The 17,657-nt window shown below is 52.6% G+C and overlaps 1 protein-coding gene across 1 annotated transcript in view; it reads right to left on the reverse strand.

The window, feature by feature from the left end:
- The window catches only part of LOC128700756 (sodium-dependent serotonin transporter-like), a 106,768-nt gene that overhangs the window by 43,973 nt on the left and 45,138 nt on the right, over nucleotides 1–17,657 (reverse strand). The window contains exons 2-4 of the mRNA XM_070097175.1: nucleotides 15,107–15,678; nucleotides 13,954–14,098; nucleotides 13,687–13,821 (exon numbers count right to left, since the gene is read on the reverse strand). Coding sequence (XP_069953276.1) covers nucleotides 13,687–13,821; nucleotides 13,954–14,098; nucleotides 15,107–15,637 — 811 coding nt within the window. The 5' untranslated portion in view covers nucleotides 15,638–15,678. The remainder of the gene's footprint in view (nucleotides 1–13,686; nucleotides 13,822–13,953; nucleotides 14,099–15,106; nucleotides 15,679–17,657) is intronic.

Consider the following 17,657-nt stretch of genomic DNA (forward strand, 5'->3'; position numbering starts at 1 on the left):
CAATCTCTCTCTCTCTCTCTGACTCACGAAATCGTAATGACACGATTGCAAACAAACCATACCACGGGCGGGATTTGAACCCGCGGTCAGAGAGTCTCAAAACTCCAGACCGTTGCGTTAGCCACTGGGCCAACTAGCTTCAATAAGATTCGTCCAACTAGGTGTATTTCTCTCTCTCTCTCTCTCTCTCTCTCTCTCTCTCTCTCTCTCTCTCTCTCTCTCTCTCTCTTCTCTCTCTCTCTCTCCTCCTATCTTCTCTCCCTCTCTCTCTCTCTCTCTCTCTCTCCGCTCGCCTCTCTCTCTCTCTCCGCTCTCCTCTCTCTCTCTCTCTCTCTCTCTCTCTCTCTCTCTCTCTCTCTCTCTCTCTCTCTCTCTCTCTCTCTCTCTCTCTCTCTCTCTCTCTCTCACGTCTAGGGAGAGAGGTTGCTAGGTGTCACCTGGTGGTCTTCCCAGGGTGTCGATATTCACCATGTTGAGTGACTCGTCTTGTGAGTCGTGTCTCACACCAGGAGGAGGAGATAGAGGAGAAGGAGAAGGAGGGGGAGAGTATGGATGGTCATTTATAACCATTGATCCCTTAACTTGAGAAGCGGAACCGACACACAAATACTAACACTGCTCGCTAACTTACATACACAGTTAGTTGAAGTATCTTGAACGATAGACTCCTTGCAGGGAATCATTTAATTTGTATATCATAATAAGACCAGTCTTGGAATAAGAACAGCCATAATAGAACCCTGTTTTAGTAAAACAGAGAAAACACAGAAAGTGCAAAGATTTACAACAAGATTGGCCCAAGGGTTTAAGAATAAAGCCTATAAATGGAGATTGGGAGTTACAACTCACGAGGATAGGAAACTTGACAGAGGGGATATAATCACGGCTTACAAAATTCTCTAAGAAAAGACGAGGTAAAGAAGTGTTTAGCTTAAGAGATGACAGGAGAATGAGATATATTTGGCAGATAAATAGAAATATCTCTCAGGGAGTTTAGGAAATATCTCTCAAGGACGTTAGGAAATATCTCTCAGGGGAGTTAGGAAATATCTCTCAGGGGAGTTAGGAAATATCTCTCAGGGGAGTTAGGAAATATCTCTCAGGGGAGTTAGGAAATATCTCTCAGGGGAGTTAGGAAATATCTCTCAGGGGAGTTAGGAACTATATATCATAGAGGATTAGTACAGATGGTAACATATTAATAGTAGAAGAGACAACATAGGTTACAAAAGAAGGAAGCCTCAACCCAAGATATAAGAGATTAAGGTCTTTTTGGTTAATTTATTGTTAACAGGCGGACCCAGGAGCTGAGACTCAACACTCCCTGATTCAATTAAGTAATTACAACCAATTACTCATCACTGATTAATACAAGCAGATGGTCACAACGGATTGCAATACAAAATTTTAAGAGAATTCTCGAAAAAAATGTCATCAGTATTTTGCTTCCGTATTTATGAAGTTGGTTTCCTCTAACTACCACCTTTCCTGGCCTACTCCACTCACCACCTTCCCCTGCCTAATCTTACCTCACTCACCTCTTCCCGCCTAATCTTACCCCACTCACTCCTTCCCGCCTACCTTACTCCTCACTACCTTCCCCCACCTTGACTCCCACTCACCTTCCCGCCCACCCACTCCCACTACCCTTCCCTGGCTCACCTTACCTCACCACCTTCCCCGCCTACCTTACCCCACCACCTTCCTGCCTCACCTTAATTTCACCACCTTCCTGCCCACCACCTCACCACCTTCCCGCTCAATCTTAATCACTACCTCCCTGGCCCACCTTACTCCCACTACCTCCCTGCCCACCCACTCTCACCACTCCCTGCCCACTCCACCCCACACCACCTCCCCCGCCCACCCACCCTCACCTCCCGCCACCTTTACCTCACTACCTCCCTGCCCACCCACTCCCACCACCTCCCTGCTCCACCTGCATCTCACCACCTCCCAGCCCACCTTACTCCCACCACCTCCCCGCCCCACCACTCCCCACCACCTTCCCCCGCTCCACCCTAATCCCACACCTCCACCCCGCTCCACTCCACTCCCACCACCTCCCCGCTCCATCTTTACCCTACCACTCCTTCCGCCCACCTACCTCACTCACCCCCTCGCCCACCTTACTCACCACTCCTCCCCGCCCACCTTACATCACTACCTTCCATCCCTACTCCACTCCCACCACCTTCCCCCACCCACCTTGCACCACCACCTCTCCCGCCCCACCCACTCACTCACCTTCCCCGCCCACCCACTCTCACCACCTTCCCTGCCTACCTTACTCACCACCTTCCCTGCCTACCTTTGCACTTCACCACCTTCCCTGCCTACCTTAATCTGGATCACCTCCCCTTGCCCATCTTACCTCACTACCTCCCCCGCCTCCACTCCACCTGACTACCTCCCGCCCACCTTACTCCCACTCACCTTCCCTGCCCACTCCACCTCACTCACCTTCCCGCCCACCTTACCTCACCACCCCTGCCCACCTTACCTCACCACCTCCCGCCACTCCACCTCACCCACCTCCCGCTCCACCTTACTCCACCACCTCCCCGCCCACTCCACCTCACCACCTCCTGCTCCACCTTACCTCACCACCTTCCTGCCTACTCCACTCACTACCTCCCTGGCCCCACCTTACTCTCACCACCTTCCCCGCCCACCTTACCTCACTACCTTCCCGCTCACTCCTAATCTCACCACTCCTCCGCCCACCTTACCCTCACCACCTCTGCCTACCCAATTCACCACCTTCCCTGCCTACCTTGACTCTCACTACTCCTTCCCCGCCTACCTTACTCCCACTCACCTTGGTCTCCCTGTCTCCACCTTACTCACCACCTCCCTGGCTCCACCTTACTCCGACTACCCTCCCCGCTCCACTCCACTTCACCACTCCTTCCCTGTCCCACCTTACCTGACTTCACCTTCCCTGCCCACCCACTCCCACCACCTCCCGCCCACTCCACTCACTACCTTTCCTTACTGCCTACTCCACTCACTACCTCTGCCTAATCTTTAATACCCCACCACCTTCCCTGCCTACCTTAATTTCACCACCTTCCCTGCCTCCACTCCACCTGATTCACCTCCTGCCTACCTTAATCTCACTACTCCCTGCCTCCACCTTACCTCACCACCTCCCCGCTCCACCCACCACCACCCCGCTCCACCCACCCCACCACCTCCCGCTCCACCCACCCCACCACCCTCCCAGCCCACCCACCCCCACTCACCTTCCCAGCTCCAATCTTAATCTCACTACCTTCCCCTGCCTACCTTACCTCACTACCTTCCCCTGCCTACCTTACCTCACTACCTTCCCCTGCCTACCTTACCTCACTCACCTTCCCTGCTCACCTTTGACTCCCACCACCTTCCCCTGCCTAATCTTACTCCCACTCACCCCTGCCCACCTTAATTTCACCACCCCTCCCCACCTTACCCCACCACCTCCCCGCTCCACCCACCCCACCACCTCCCCGCCCACCTTTACCCCACCACCCTGCCCACCCCACTCCCACCACCTCCCCCGCCCACTCCACTCCTCACTCACCCTCCCCGCTCCACCTTAATTTCACTCACCTTCCCTGCCCACTCCTACCCCCACCACCTTCCCTGGGCTCACTCCACCTCACTACTCCTTCCCGCCCACCTTAATTCCCTCACTCACCTCCCCGCTCACTCCACCTCACTACCTTCCCACCACCTTTACCTCACCACCTCCCGCCCACTCCACTTCACCACACCTTCCCCTGCCCACCTTGTCTCACTACCTTCCCTGCCTACCTTACCTTCAATTACCTTCCCCGCCCACCTTACTCCTCACTACCTTCCCGCTCACCTTACCTCACTCACCTTCCCTGGCTCCACCTTGACCTCACTACCCTTCCCTGCCTACCCTACTCCTCACTCACCTTCCCTGCCCACCTTACCTCAATTACCTTCCCTGCCTAATCTTACCTCACTCACCTTCCCTGCCCACCTTAATTCACTCACCTTCCCTGCCCACTCCACTTCAATACCCTTCCTCCCTACCTTACCCCCAATTACCCTCCCGCCTACCTACTCCCACTCACCTTCCCTCTGCCTACCTTAATTTCACTACCTCCCTGCCCACCTTAATTTCACTACCCTTCCCCTGCCCACCTTAATTCACCACCTCCCTCCCCCACCCACTCACTACCTCCCCGCCCACCCACTTCACCACCTTCCCTGCCTACCTTACCCTCACCACCCTCCCCCGCCCACCTTTACTCAACACCCTTCCCTGATCATCTTTACTCCCCACTCACCCTCCCCTCCCCACCTTACCTCACTCACCTCCCCGCCCACTCCACCTCACCACCTCCCTGCCCACCCTAATTTCACCACCTTCTCCTGCCTCCACCCACTCCCACCACCTTCCCTGCCTACTCCACTCCCACTCACCTTCCCTGCTTCCACCTTTGACCACTACCTTCCCCGCTCCACTCCACTCCACCACCTTCCCGCTCCACCTTACTCAATTACTCCCTTCCCTGCCCACTCCTAATCTCACCACCCTCCCTGCCCACCCACCTCACCACCTTCCCCTGCACTCCACCTCACCACCTCCCCTGCCCACCCACTCCCACCACCTCCCTGGCCCACCCACCTGACTACCCCTGCCCACCTTTACCTCACCACCTCCCCGCCCACTCCTAATTCTCACCACCTCTCCCCTGTCTAACACCTTACCTCACTACCTCTCCCTGCCCACTCCTAATTCACCACCTCCCGCCCACCTTACCTTCACCACCTTCCCTGCCTAATCTTTAATTCTCACTACCCCTGTCCACCCACCTCACTACCTTCCCTCTGCCTACATTATCTCACCACTCACCTTCCCTTCCCCCCACTCCACCTCACCACCTTCCCCGCCTACCCATCTCACTCACCTCCCTGCCTACCCACCTCACCACCTTCCCGGCCTACCCACTCCTCACTACCTTCCCTGTCTACCTTAATCACCACCTCCCGCCTACCTTACCTCACCACCTTCCCTGCCCACCTTAATTTCACCACCTCCTGGGCCCACCCTACTTTCACTCACCTCCCTCCCCACTCCAATTTCACCACCTTCCCGCCCACCTTAATTCTCACCACCTTCCCGCCCACCTTAATTTCACCACCTCCCCGCCCACTCCACTCCCCACCACCTCCCGGCCTACTCCACCCCACCACCTTCCCTCCCCACTCCTACTCCCACCACCTTCCCTGCCTACCCTAATCTCACCACCTCCCCGCCTACTCCACTCACCACCTTCCCGCCCACCTTACTCACTACTCCTCCCCCTGCCTACCTTACCTCACTACCTCCCTGCCCACTCCACCTCACTCACCTTCCCCTGCCTACCTTTAATCTCACCACACTTCCCCCGCTCCACTCCACTCCCACCACCTCCCCGGCCCACCCACCTCACCACTCACTCCTTCTCTGCGCCCACCTTACCTCACTACCTCCCCTGCCCACTCTGAGGACCCTCACTACCTTCCCTGCCTACCCACCTCACCACCTCCCCCTGCCCACCTTTAATCTCACCACCTTCCCGCCCACTCCACTCCACCACTCCTTCCCTGCCTACCTTACTCCCACCACCTCCCTGGCCCACCTTACTCCCACCACTCCTCCCGCCCACCTTAATCTCACCACCTTCCTTCTGTCTAATCTTAATCCCACCACTTCCCTGCCCACCTTTAATTTCACTCACTCCTTCCCTGCCTACCTTACTCCCACCTTCCCTGCTTCCACCTTAATTTACCACCTTCCCTGTCTACCTTACCTCACTACCTTCCCCTGCCTACACTACCTCACTACCTTCCCTTCCCTACCTTACCTCACTACCTTCACTGCCCACCTCCACTCCCACTCACCTCCCGCCCACCTTACTCACCACCTCCCTGCCCACCCACTCCCACTCACCTTCCCTGTTCACCTTGACCTCACCACCTCCCTGCCTACCTCACCTCACCACCTTCCCGCTCCACCCACTTCACTCACTCCTTCCCCGCCTACCTTTACCTCACTACCTCCCGCCCACCTTTACCTCACCACCTCCCTTGGCTCCACTCCACCACCACCCCTTCCCCCCCATCTTAATTTACCACCTTCCCTGCCTACCTTACCCTCACCACTACCTCCCTGCCCACCTTGACCACCACCTCCCCCGCCCACCTTAATTTCACCACCTCCCGCCTCCACCCTACTCCCACCACCTCCCTGCCCACCTTACCCCACTCACCTTCCCGCCTACCTTAATTTCACCACCTTCCCCCTGCCCACCTTTAATTTCACTACCCTTCCCCTGCTCCACCTTTACCTCACTACACACCTTCCCTGCCTACTCCACTCCCACTACCTTCCCTGCCTACCTTTACCTCATCACCACCTTCCCTGCCTACCTTACCTCAGTACTACCTCCCTGCCTACTCACTCACCACCTCCCCTGCCTACCTTTTACTCACTACCTTCCCTGCCTACCTTAATTTCACCACTACCTTCCCTCCCTACCCACTCCCACCACCTCCCCTGCCCACCTTAGTCTTCACTACCTTCCCTGCCTACCTTAATTTCACTACCTCCCTCCTACTCCACTCCACTCACCTTCCCATTACCCACTCTCACTACCTTCCCGCTCCACCTTTACTCACTACCTTCCCCTGCCTACCTTACCTCACTACCTTCCCCTCCCTACCCACCCTCACCACCTCCCTGCCTACCCACTTCACCACTCCTCCCCGCCCACCTTACTCCCCACCACCTTCCCCTGCCTACCTTAATTCACCACCTCCCTGCCCACTCCACTCAACACCACCTCCCTCCCTATCTTACCTCACTACCTTCCCCTGCCTACCTTACCTCACTACCTTCCCCTGCCTACCTTACCTCACTACCTTCCCCTGCCTACCTTACCTCACTACCTTCCCCTGCCTACCTTACCTCACTACCTTCCCCTGCCTACCTTACTCCCACCACCTCCCTGGCCCACCCACCACCACCTCCCTGCCTCCACCCACCTCACCACCTCCCTGCCCACCCACCTCACCACACCCCCCGCTCCACCCACCCTCACCACCTCCCTGCCCACTCCACCACCACCTCCCGCCCACCTTTACCCCACCACCCCTGCCCACCTTGACCCACCATCACCTTCCCCGCTCCACCTTTACCTCACCACCTCCTTCCCCCGCCTAATCTTTTAATCTCAACACCACTCCTTCCCTGGCTCCACTCCTTTACCTCACCACTCCTTCCCTGCCACCCTTACCCTCACTACCTTCCCGCCTCTACCTTAATTCACTACCTTCCCTGCCCACCTTAATTTCACTACCTTCCCTCCCCACCCACCTCACCACCTTCCCTGCCCACCCACTCCCACCACCTTCCCCGCTCCACCCACTCTTCCCACCACCTCCCTCCCTAATCTTTACCTCACTACCTCCCTGCATACCTTTAATCTCACCACTCCCGCCCACCTTAATTCCACCACTCCCCGCCTAATCTTAATTCACTAATTCTCCTCCCTACTCCACCCTCACTACCTTCCCGCCCACCTTTAATCCCACTACCCTCTTCCCCGCTCCACCTTACCTCACCACCTTCCTGCCCACTCCTAACCACTACCTTCCCGCCCACCTTTACCTCACTACTCCTCTCCCTCCCTACTCCACTCCACCACCTTAACCTGCCTACCCACCTCACCACCTTCCCGCCTACCTTAATCTCACCACCTCCCCTGCCTACCCTTTACCTCACCACCTTCCCTGCCTTCCACCTTACTCACTACTCCTTCCTGCCTACCTCACTCCTCACTCACCTTCCCTGCCTACCTTAATTTCACCATCTTCCCTGCCTACCTTAATCACTACCTCTCCTGCCTACCTTACCTCACCACCTCCCGCTCACCTTACTTCACTACCTCCCGCTTCCACCTTACCTCACTACCTTCCCTCCCCACCTTCCTCACCACCTCCCCATCTTACCTCACTCACCTCCCCACCTTACCCCCACTACCCTCCCTCCCCACCCACTCACCACTTTCCCCGCCTACCCACTCTCACTACCTTCCCCGCCTACCTTAATTCCACCACTCCCCCGCCCACCCTAATTCTCACCACCTCCCCCTGCCCACCCTAATCTCACCACCTTCCCCTCCCACTCCTACCTCACCACTCCTTCCCGCCTACCCGCCTCACTCACCTTCCCTGCCTACTCCACCCTCACTACCCTTCCCCGCCTACTCCACTCACCACCTCCCGCCCACTTACTCCTCACTACCTCCCATGATACTCCACTCCTCACCACCTTCCCGCTCACCTTAATTTCTAACACCACCCTCCCTTGCCTACTCCACTTCACCACCCTCCCTGCCTAATTCCACTCCCACTCACCCTTCCCGCCTACCCACCACTACCTCCCGCCCACTCCACCTCACCACCCCGCCCACTCCACCACCACCTCCCTGCCCACCCTACCTCACCACCTCCCCGCCCACTCCACTTCACCACCTCCCCGCCCACTCCACCCTCACCACCTTCCCTCCCTACCTTCCTCACCACCTCTCCCCACCACCCCACTACCTCCCCCTACTCCACCCCACCACCTCCCTCCCCACCCCACTCCCACCACCTCTCCCGCTCACCTTAATTCTCACCACCTCCCCCTGCTCACCTTACCCTCACTCACCTTCCCCCGCCCATCTTAATTCACTATTTCCTGCCCACTCCTAATTTCACTACCTCCCTGCCCACCTTAATTTCACTACTTTGATTTCACCTTACCTCACTACCCTCCCGCCCACCCCACTCACTACCCTCCCCTGGCCACTCCACCCCACCACCCTCCCCGCCTCCACCTTTACCCCACTTCCCTCCCACTCCACTCCACCACCTTCCCTGCCCACTCCACTCCCACTACCTTCCCCGCCCACCTTACTCTCACTACCTTCCCTGCCTACTCCACCACCACCTTCCCTGCCTACCCACTCCCACTACCTTCCCTGCCTCCACCCACCTCACTACCTCCCTGCCTTCCTTACTCCTCACCACCTCCCCACCCACCTTTACTCCCACCACCTTCCCCGCTCCACTCCACTCCCACCACTCCTCCCCACCTTACCCCACTACTCCCCCACCTTACGTCACCACTCCTCCTCCCACCTTACCCTCACTCACCTCTCCACCTTAGTCTCCCAATTACCTCCCACGCTTCCACCTTAATTCACCACCTCCCTCCCTACCTTACCTCACCACCTCCCTGCCTACCCTTACTCTCACCACCTTCCCTGCGCACCCACTCTCACCACCTTCCCTGGCCCACCTTACCTCACTCACCTTCCCTGCTCCACCCACTCACTCACCTCCCGCCTACCTTACTCCTCACTACCTCCCATGCACCTTGACTCCCCAACACCACTCCTCCCCGCCCACCCACCTCACTACCCTCCTGCCTACTCCACTCACTTCACCTCCCCCCCGCCCACCTTACCTCACCACCTCCCTCCCCACCCACTCTCACTACCTTCCCCAAGTGCACCCTAATTCTACCACCTTCCCGCCCACCTGACCTCACCACCTCCCCTGCCCACCTTGCCCCACCACCTTCCCTCCCCACCCACTCCCTCACCACTCCTCCCGCCCACCTTAATCTCACTCACCCCTGCCTCACCTTAACAATTTCACCAATTTCCCTGCTCACTTTAATCAGTTTGTGTCAGTGCCACTGAGTGCCAGTGTCTGCAACTCCTGCTCTCGCAACCTGTAAAACTATTTGCCCGCTGCCGTTGCAACTATCCAGCCTCTACCCACCCCTACACCATCCCCTCACCACATATCTTACCCCCTCCTCCTCCCTCGTGATGGGTAATTGTGGCCGTGTTGCCCCTACTTCCCTAGGGAGGTCAGTCACGTTTGTAATAACTACACAGTTCAATACCTCGTTCTCCCCCATTTCATTTTTTCTCTCCTCTTCCTTCTTTTCTCTTATTTCCTTATCTTCCTTCTTCACATTTGTTTTTTCTGCCATCTAATCTTCTGCATTCTCTCCTTTCCCTTCAAGTCCTCTCACCTTCCTCTCTATATAGTTTCTCTAGTGCCTTCTCTTCCGTCTCCCCAGCACTTCCCACTTCTGCCCCATTCACCCTTCCTACCCCTCCCCCCCCCCAAAAAAAAAAAAACAGCCACTTTAGGAATTTGTTACCTCCAAGAAGGCTCAATAAAAAACCGATTCAATAACCTGAGAGCCGGAGAAGTAGTTTGTAGTGAGATGCTTTCCTATATCCCTTGATTGTTGCAAACCACACTGAGGTCTTGCAAGATGTGTCTCAGACATATTAAGGTCTTGCAAGATGTCTCAGACCATACTGAGGTCTCACAGGATGTGTCTCAGACACACATAGGTCTTGCAAGATGTCTCAGACCATACTGAGGTCTCACAAGATGTGTCTCAGACACACATAGGTCTTGCAAGATGTCTCAGACCATACTGAGGTCTCACAAGATGTGTCTCAGACACACAGAGGTCTTGCAAGATGTCTCAGACCATACTGAGGTCTCACAAGATGTGTCTCAGACACACAGAGGTCTTGCAAGATATCTCAGACCATACTGAGGTCTCACAAGATGTGTCTCAGACACACAGAGGTCTTGCAAGATATCTCAGACCATACTGAGGTCTCACAAGATGTGTCTCAGACACACAGAGGTCTTGCAAGATGTCTCAGACCATACTGAGGTCTCACCAGATGTGTCTCAGACACACAGAGGTCTTGCAAGATGTCTCAGACCATACTGAGGTCTCACAAGATGTGTCTCAGACACACAGAGGTCTTGCAAGATGTCTCAGACCATACTGAGGTCTCACAAGATGTGTCTCAGACACACAGAGGTCTTGCAAGATGTCTCAGACCATACTGAGGTCTCACAAGATGTGTCTCAGACACACAGAGGTCTCACAAGATGTGTCTCAGACACACAGAGGTCTCACAAGATGTGTCTCAGACACACAGAGGTCTTGCAAGATGTCTCAGACCATACTGAGGTCTCACAAGATGTGTCTCAGACACACAGAGGTCTTGCAAGATGTCTCAGACCATACTGAGGTCTCACAAGATGTGTCTCAGACATACAGAGGTCTTGCAAGATGTCTCAGACCATACTGAGGTCTCACAAGATGTGTCTCAGACACACAGAGGTCTTGCAAGATGTCTCAGACCATACTGAGGTCTCACAAGATGTGTCTCAGACACACAGAGGTCTTGCAAGATGTCTCAGACCATACTGAGGTCTCACAAGATGTGTCTCAGACACACAGAGGTCTTGCAAGATGTCTCAGACACACAGAGGTCTCACAAGATGTGTCTCAGACACACAGAGGTCTCACAAGATGTGTCTCAGACACACAGAGGTCTCACAAGATGTGTCTCAGACACACAGAGGTCTTGCAAGATGTGTCTCAGACCATACTGAGGTCTCACAAGATGTGTCTCAGACACACAGAGGTCTCACCAGATGTGTCTCAGACACACAGAGGTCTTGCAAGATGTCTCAGACCATACTGAGGTCTCACAAGATGTGTCTCAGACACACAGAGGTCTTGCAAGATGTCTCAGACCATACTGAGGTCTCACAAGATGTGTCTCAGGCACACAGAGGTCTTGCAATATGTCTCAGACCATACTGAGGTCTCACAAGATGTGTCTCAGACACACAGAGGTCTTGCAAGATGTCTCAGACCATACTGAGGTCTCACAAGATGTGTCTCAGACACACAGAGGTCTCACAAGATGTCTCAGACCATACTGAGGTCTCGAAAGACACCAGTGGGAACACAATAATAATATTTTTTACAATAAAGAAGTGGAATATAATTATTAGTTAAAGATTAGCCGGTATTCTCCCGGCCCGGGCCTTTTCCAAGTGGTGGCCCGGCCTTGGCTCCCTCTTTAGGGAGTGTCTGAGACCTAAGTCTCCCATGGGAGGAGGCACAAGTACCTCCTCATCTTTGGGACCAACTGTCCCCAGGCCTAGCCACAAGCTAGGCCTCTCTGGTCTGCCATCCCCGCCACAAGGGGGCAAATGGGAATGACAGTCTTATGAGCTAAAGGCTCGGGCTCAGGCACCTACCCTACCCTAGAAGGGTTAGGCATGGTGTCGATGAAAGTGGAATATAATTTTATCTATAATTACATGTTTCGTGTGACTGCTGACTACATTAATTAAGCTAATAGACAAGGGAATACGGTTATAGTATTTAAATGTAATGATTTAAATAGTGACTGAAAATAACACACACACACACACACTCACACACACACACACACACACACTCACACACACACACACACACACACACACACACACACACACACACACACACAGTGTGTGTTATTTTTACATATGCAAAACGTGTCAAATAAATTTATTTGCTCATTCGACAGGATTAGCATAGTTACCCGACGCCGCACTGCTGATACAGATTAAATGTATCGTCAATAATAAGATAAAATCGATTAAACCTTCCGGGAAAAAAAGCCCACTAAACACGTCATCGTTAAATATTATAACAATCGATTAAAGCGTTTAAAAGCAATTGAAAAAGCAGATTTAAGGTAAGAAAATAGTTATGTCATGACAGTCTGAGAATTTTAAATAATTAGGAAGGGTAACTCTGCTAAACTTCTCATTTATTACCTGACCACAAACAGAATTCAGCAACACTAATATGACCGCCTTCTGATTGGATTATGTCCAGTGAAAATACATTATTATTACCAGATGGAGAAACATGGCGTGTTGGTACGATTTATTCAGCTTTATGAAGCAACGAGGCTTCACAAATTTTTAGAAACATTAATGAAGCAAGGAGACAAACACGGTTCATCCTTGTGAAACCTTAATGAAGGAACAGGACAACATGAGTCCAGCCTTTCGAAACCCGAGAACTGGCTCCACTTTATCTTGGTGAGGGGGAGGAGGGAGGATTACCTTCGTAATGAAGAGGGTTGACCTCGGTGAAGGGAGGAGCAGAGCAAGATATATCATCACTACGAAGGTCACTAACTTACCTCCACCTCTGGTCTTGGGGTCAAGTATGAGAGTTACGGCAATTTAGGTCTGGACCAGCAGCTGTGTATATATGTCTAACTAAGACCAGACTCATTCAAATTGAATTAGGTTCTCACTGGGAGAGAGAGAGAGAGAGAGAGAGAGAGAGAACGCCAGCAGCTGCCCTCAGGAACATTAATCACTAGTTTGTAACTATTTTAACCTCAGGCCAAAAATGGCAGGTTACATCTTCTGAGAAACGACTTAAGACAAGTGAGCAGAAGTAATAATGAATGGAAGAATCTTTATGCCTAACGATGAAATGGATATTCTTGGAGTGAAATACGACTCTACGACTCTACAGGTTCGTGGAAGATTGGTGCATTGAATCCTGCAAGCGAGGTAGTCAAGAAGCTTGCAACACTAAAACGTAGCTTGTACGTATTCGACACTAGATGTTGTACAACTATATGAGAGAGTCTTGCTCTCACTATAAGCACCTGTTTCTTCAATTGCCTGCTATCATAGCACATATTCTAGATTACCACGCTTGCCTAGAGCATTGAGTTTTCCATAGAGCGTTGCTGTTACACTGGCCAGGAGACTCACCTTTGAGCATGGGGCAGATGCGTCGCCAGACAGTGAGACAGCCATTGCGGTGGTATTGGCCCAGGGCAAGCTCCATAAAGAAGAGTGGAAGACCCCCGAAGATCAGCATGATCACGTATGGTACCAGGAAGGCGCCTGTGGGAACACCAGGGAGAAAGTACCTTAGGATTGAGCCCTGGTGGTACAAACACTCTCCCCAATACTATAACCACCCTACTCAATGGCACAAACACCCTACCCAAAGGCAACAAAAACGCGTGCACTCACCTCCACCGTTCTGGTAACAGACGTAAGGGAACCTCCACACGTTGCCCAAGTCGACAGCAAAGCCTACCACTGCCAGCAGGAATTCCACCTTCTTGCTCCAGGTGTCTCTCTCTGGCTCGCTGCCGCTCGTCCACTTGGCACACTTCTGATCCAACACAAATTATTATTGTAACAAAAATTGTACTGTGTTAAATTTGATGAAATATTCGGACATTAATATCCATAAATCACTATCTCAGGGTTGTAGTAATAGTAATATAATAATAATCATTAGAAGAAGAATCAAATATCTTTTCCAAGCTCAGTAAATACAATTTAATTTTGAAAAGAGATCTTCAAGAAATATAGAACATGTACAGAGACTTGAAGAGCAGTGTTGAGTATATACGACGTGTTGAGCGTCATAATAGAGATCTATAATTGTTGTAAGAGGCGTATATCTATGTAGATCTATAACTGACTGTGATGAAGTTGTATGATAATAATAATTACGCCTTTGCCTAATTTTGCAAAAGTGATCGTAACTGAATAAATAAACTTGCAATTAAAAAAAAACGTGTTCTACACGGTTGTAGGATTATACAATCTACGCACTTTTCCACCCAAGTTTTATTATTATTATTATTATTAAAGATTCGCCGGTATTCTCCCGGCCCGGGCCTTGTCCAAGTGGTGGCCCGGCCTTGGCTCCCTCTTTAGGGAGTGTCTGAGACTAAGTCTCCCATGGGAGGAGGCACAAGTACCTCCTCATCTTTGGGACCAACTGTTCCCAGGCCTAGCCACAAGCTAGGCCTCTCTGGTCTGCCATCCCCGCCACAAGGGGGTTAATGGGAATGCCAGTCTTATGAGCTAAAGGCTCGGGCTCAGGCACCTACCCTACCCTAGAAGGGCTGGGCATGGTGTCGATGCCCAAGTTTTACTAAGGCTGAGAAAGGTATACAAAGTGACTGAACACTTCTGTCTGGGTAGATTTCATCTATAACTTAAGAAAAATGACTACAATGACTTGTGCCGTTTTACTTCGTCCTTTAAACAGAGTTGAAGGGAGTCTGGACTTGGCCAACTTAAGATAAGCCGCAAAGTTAGCCCTGGAAACCCTAAGAGTCACCCCACACTAAGTTAGACGCACATAAGATTTGAAGTTTGCACTTACCGAGTCTTTGCTGCTAGCGAGTTGGTAGGGTGGTGGCGGGTCGGAGTTGGGCGGGGTGGTGGTGGGCGGCAGGGTTGTTGCGGGTGGCAGGGTGGTAGTGGTGGTGGTAGGTGGCATGGTAGTAGCGGTAGTGGCAGCAGGCGACGTCTTGCCCTTCTCACACTGTGTCACGTCGGGTCTTGACGCATCGGACAGGGTCGGGTTGGTCTTGGCGTCTGCGTTGGGGGAGGCTTCGGTAGAAGTGTTGGAGGAAGTGGTGGTGAAGGTATTGCTGGTGGTGGTTGTGGTGGTGTTGCTGGCGGCGGAGATCGTAGACAATTTATCCTTAAGTGTCTTGTGTTGGAGGAGTGAGGGAGCAGCCATGGGGTTCTCCATCACATGGGTGGTGACGGCTGTGGTGGTGGAGAAGGTGGCAGCAACAGAGCCACTACCGCCCACGCCCGCAGGGGTGGAGGCATGGGCGGGGGGCTGTGGGCGGCCCCGGGTGGGCAGGTGGGCGGCCTCGCGGTCCTGGGTGTTGCGGGCCGCCATCCTGGTGGACAGAGCACTCAGAAGCTCAGCCACCTCGCAAACTGAAACATATTGAAACAGGTGAAGCAAACCGAAACACAAGAGGAAAGGTGAAACAATCTGATACAAGGTGGAATGCAAGGTAACGCAAGGTGAAACACAAGGAAAAACACAAACTGAAATACAAAGTTAAACACACTGTGAAACAATATCTCTATATTATTGATTTAATAATAATGGTTATAAATGAAGGAACCAAGACACCACTCCCACGAGCCCTCCTGGGGCGGGGATGGTGCCAGAGCTAGAGCTTGCTACCACCAGCAGAACACAAGACTACCACTCCCACGAGTCCCCCTGGGGCGGGGAAGATGGCAGACCAGAAGCCTAACTTCTCCCTACGAGCCCCGTGAGGGCGGGGAATGGGTCCTCTAGGCCTGGGGAAAGTTGGTTCCAGAAGATGAGGAGGTACTTGTACCTCCTCCCATGGGAGACATAGGTCTCAAGACACTTGGACAGCAACTATCCAGAGAGGCACTGCCATCTTGCCATACCAAGCAAGATTATTCAACGTTTTGCACTGGCAAAACGTCTCCTGACGTTGTAGAATAACAGGTACCTCCCACAACTTACTATTCTCATTGAACATACATACATAGGTATGTTTCTCATCATTTAATGCACATATCTTTATTTTCTTGCGTGTTTCTCAATAGTCCTTAGTCGTGTAAATTTTCCTCTCACTTTTAAGAGGTCTGTTCTGAGACCGAGGCGGGAAGTACAAGACCAGGACCGCGGAGACTACTTGGAAATAACCAGAAAAGTACTTATGTGTTCTCTGTTATTCACTTTAAAAAGTACACTACTACTGAAGTAGAACAGAAACATAGCTCCAGAACAATTTGTACAGCACAGGCTTCTATTCTACCTTTACAACCCCTGCTGTACTCTGCCTGTACAACCTCTGCTGTACTCTGCCTGTACAACCTCTGCTGTATCCTGCCTGTACAACCTCTGCTGTACTCTGCCTGTACAACCTCTGCTGTACTCTGCCTGTACAACCTCTGCTGTACTCTGCCTGTACAACCTCTGCTGTATCCTGCCTGTACAACCTCTGCTGTACTCTGCCTGTACAACCTCTGCTGTACTCTGCCTGTACAACCTCTGCTGTATCCTGCCTGTACAACCTCTGCTGTACTCTGCCTGTACAACCTCTGCTGTACTCTGCCTGTACAACCTCTGCTGTATCCTGCCTGTACAACCTCTGCTGTACTCTGCCTGTACAACCTCTGCTGTACTCTGCCTGTACAACCTCTGCTGTACTCTGCCTGTACAACCTCTGCTGTACTCTGCCTGTACAACCTCTGCTGTATCCTGCCTGTACAACCTCTGCTGTACTCTGCCTGTACAACCTCTGCTGTATCCTGCCTGTACAACCTCTGCTGTACTCTGCCTGTACAACCTCTGCTGTATCCTGCCTGTACAACCTCTGCTGTATCCTGCCTGTACAACCTCTGCTGTACTCTGCCTGTACAACCTCTGCTGTACTCTGCCTGTACAACCTCTGCTGTACTCTGCCTGTACAACCTCTGCTGTACTCTGCCTGTACAACCTCTGCTGTACTCTGCCTGTACAACCTCTGCTGTACTCTGCCTGTACAACCTCTGCTGTACTCTGCCTGTACAACCTCTGCTGTACTCTGCCTGTACAACCTCTGCTGTACTCTGCCTGTACAACCTCTGCTGTACTCTGCCTGTACAACCTCTGCTGTACTCTGCCTGTACAACCTCTGCTGTACTCTGCCTGTACAACCTCTGCTGTACTCTGCCTGTACAACCTCTGCTGTACTCTGCCTGTACAACCTCTGCTGTACTCTGCCTGTACAACCTCTGCTGTACTCTGCCTGTACAACCTCTGCTGTACTCTGCCTGTACAACCTCCGCTGTACTCTGCCTGTACAACCTCTGCTGTACTCTGCCTGTACAACCTCTGCTGTACTCTGTACAACCCCTGCTGTACTCTGTCTGTACAGCAACCCCTG

Source organism: Cherax quadricarinatus, chromosome 56, assembly GCF_038502225.1.
Source record: "Cherax quadricarinatus isolate ZL_2023a chromosome 56, ASM3850222v1, whole genome shotgun sequence".
NCBI lineage: Eukaryota > Metazoa > Arthropoda > Malacostraca > Decapoda > Parastacidae > Cherax > Cherax quadricarinatus.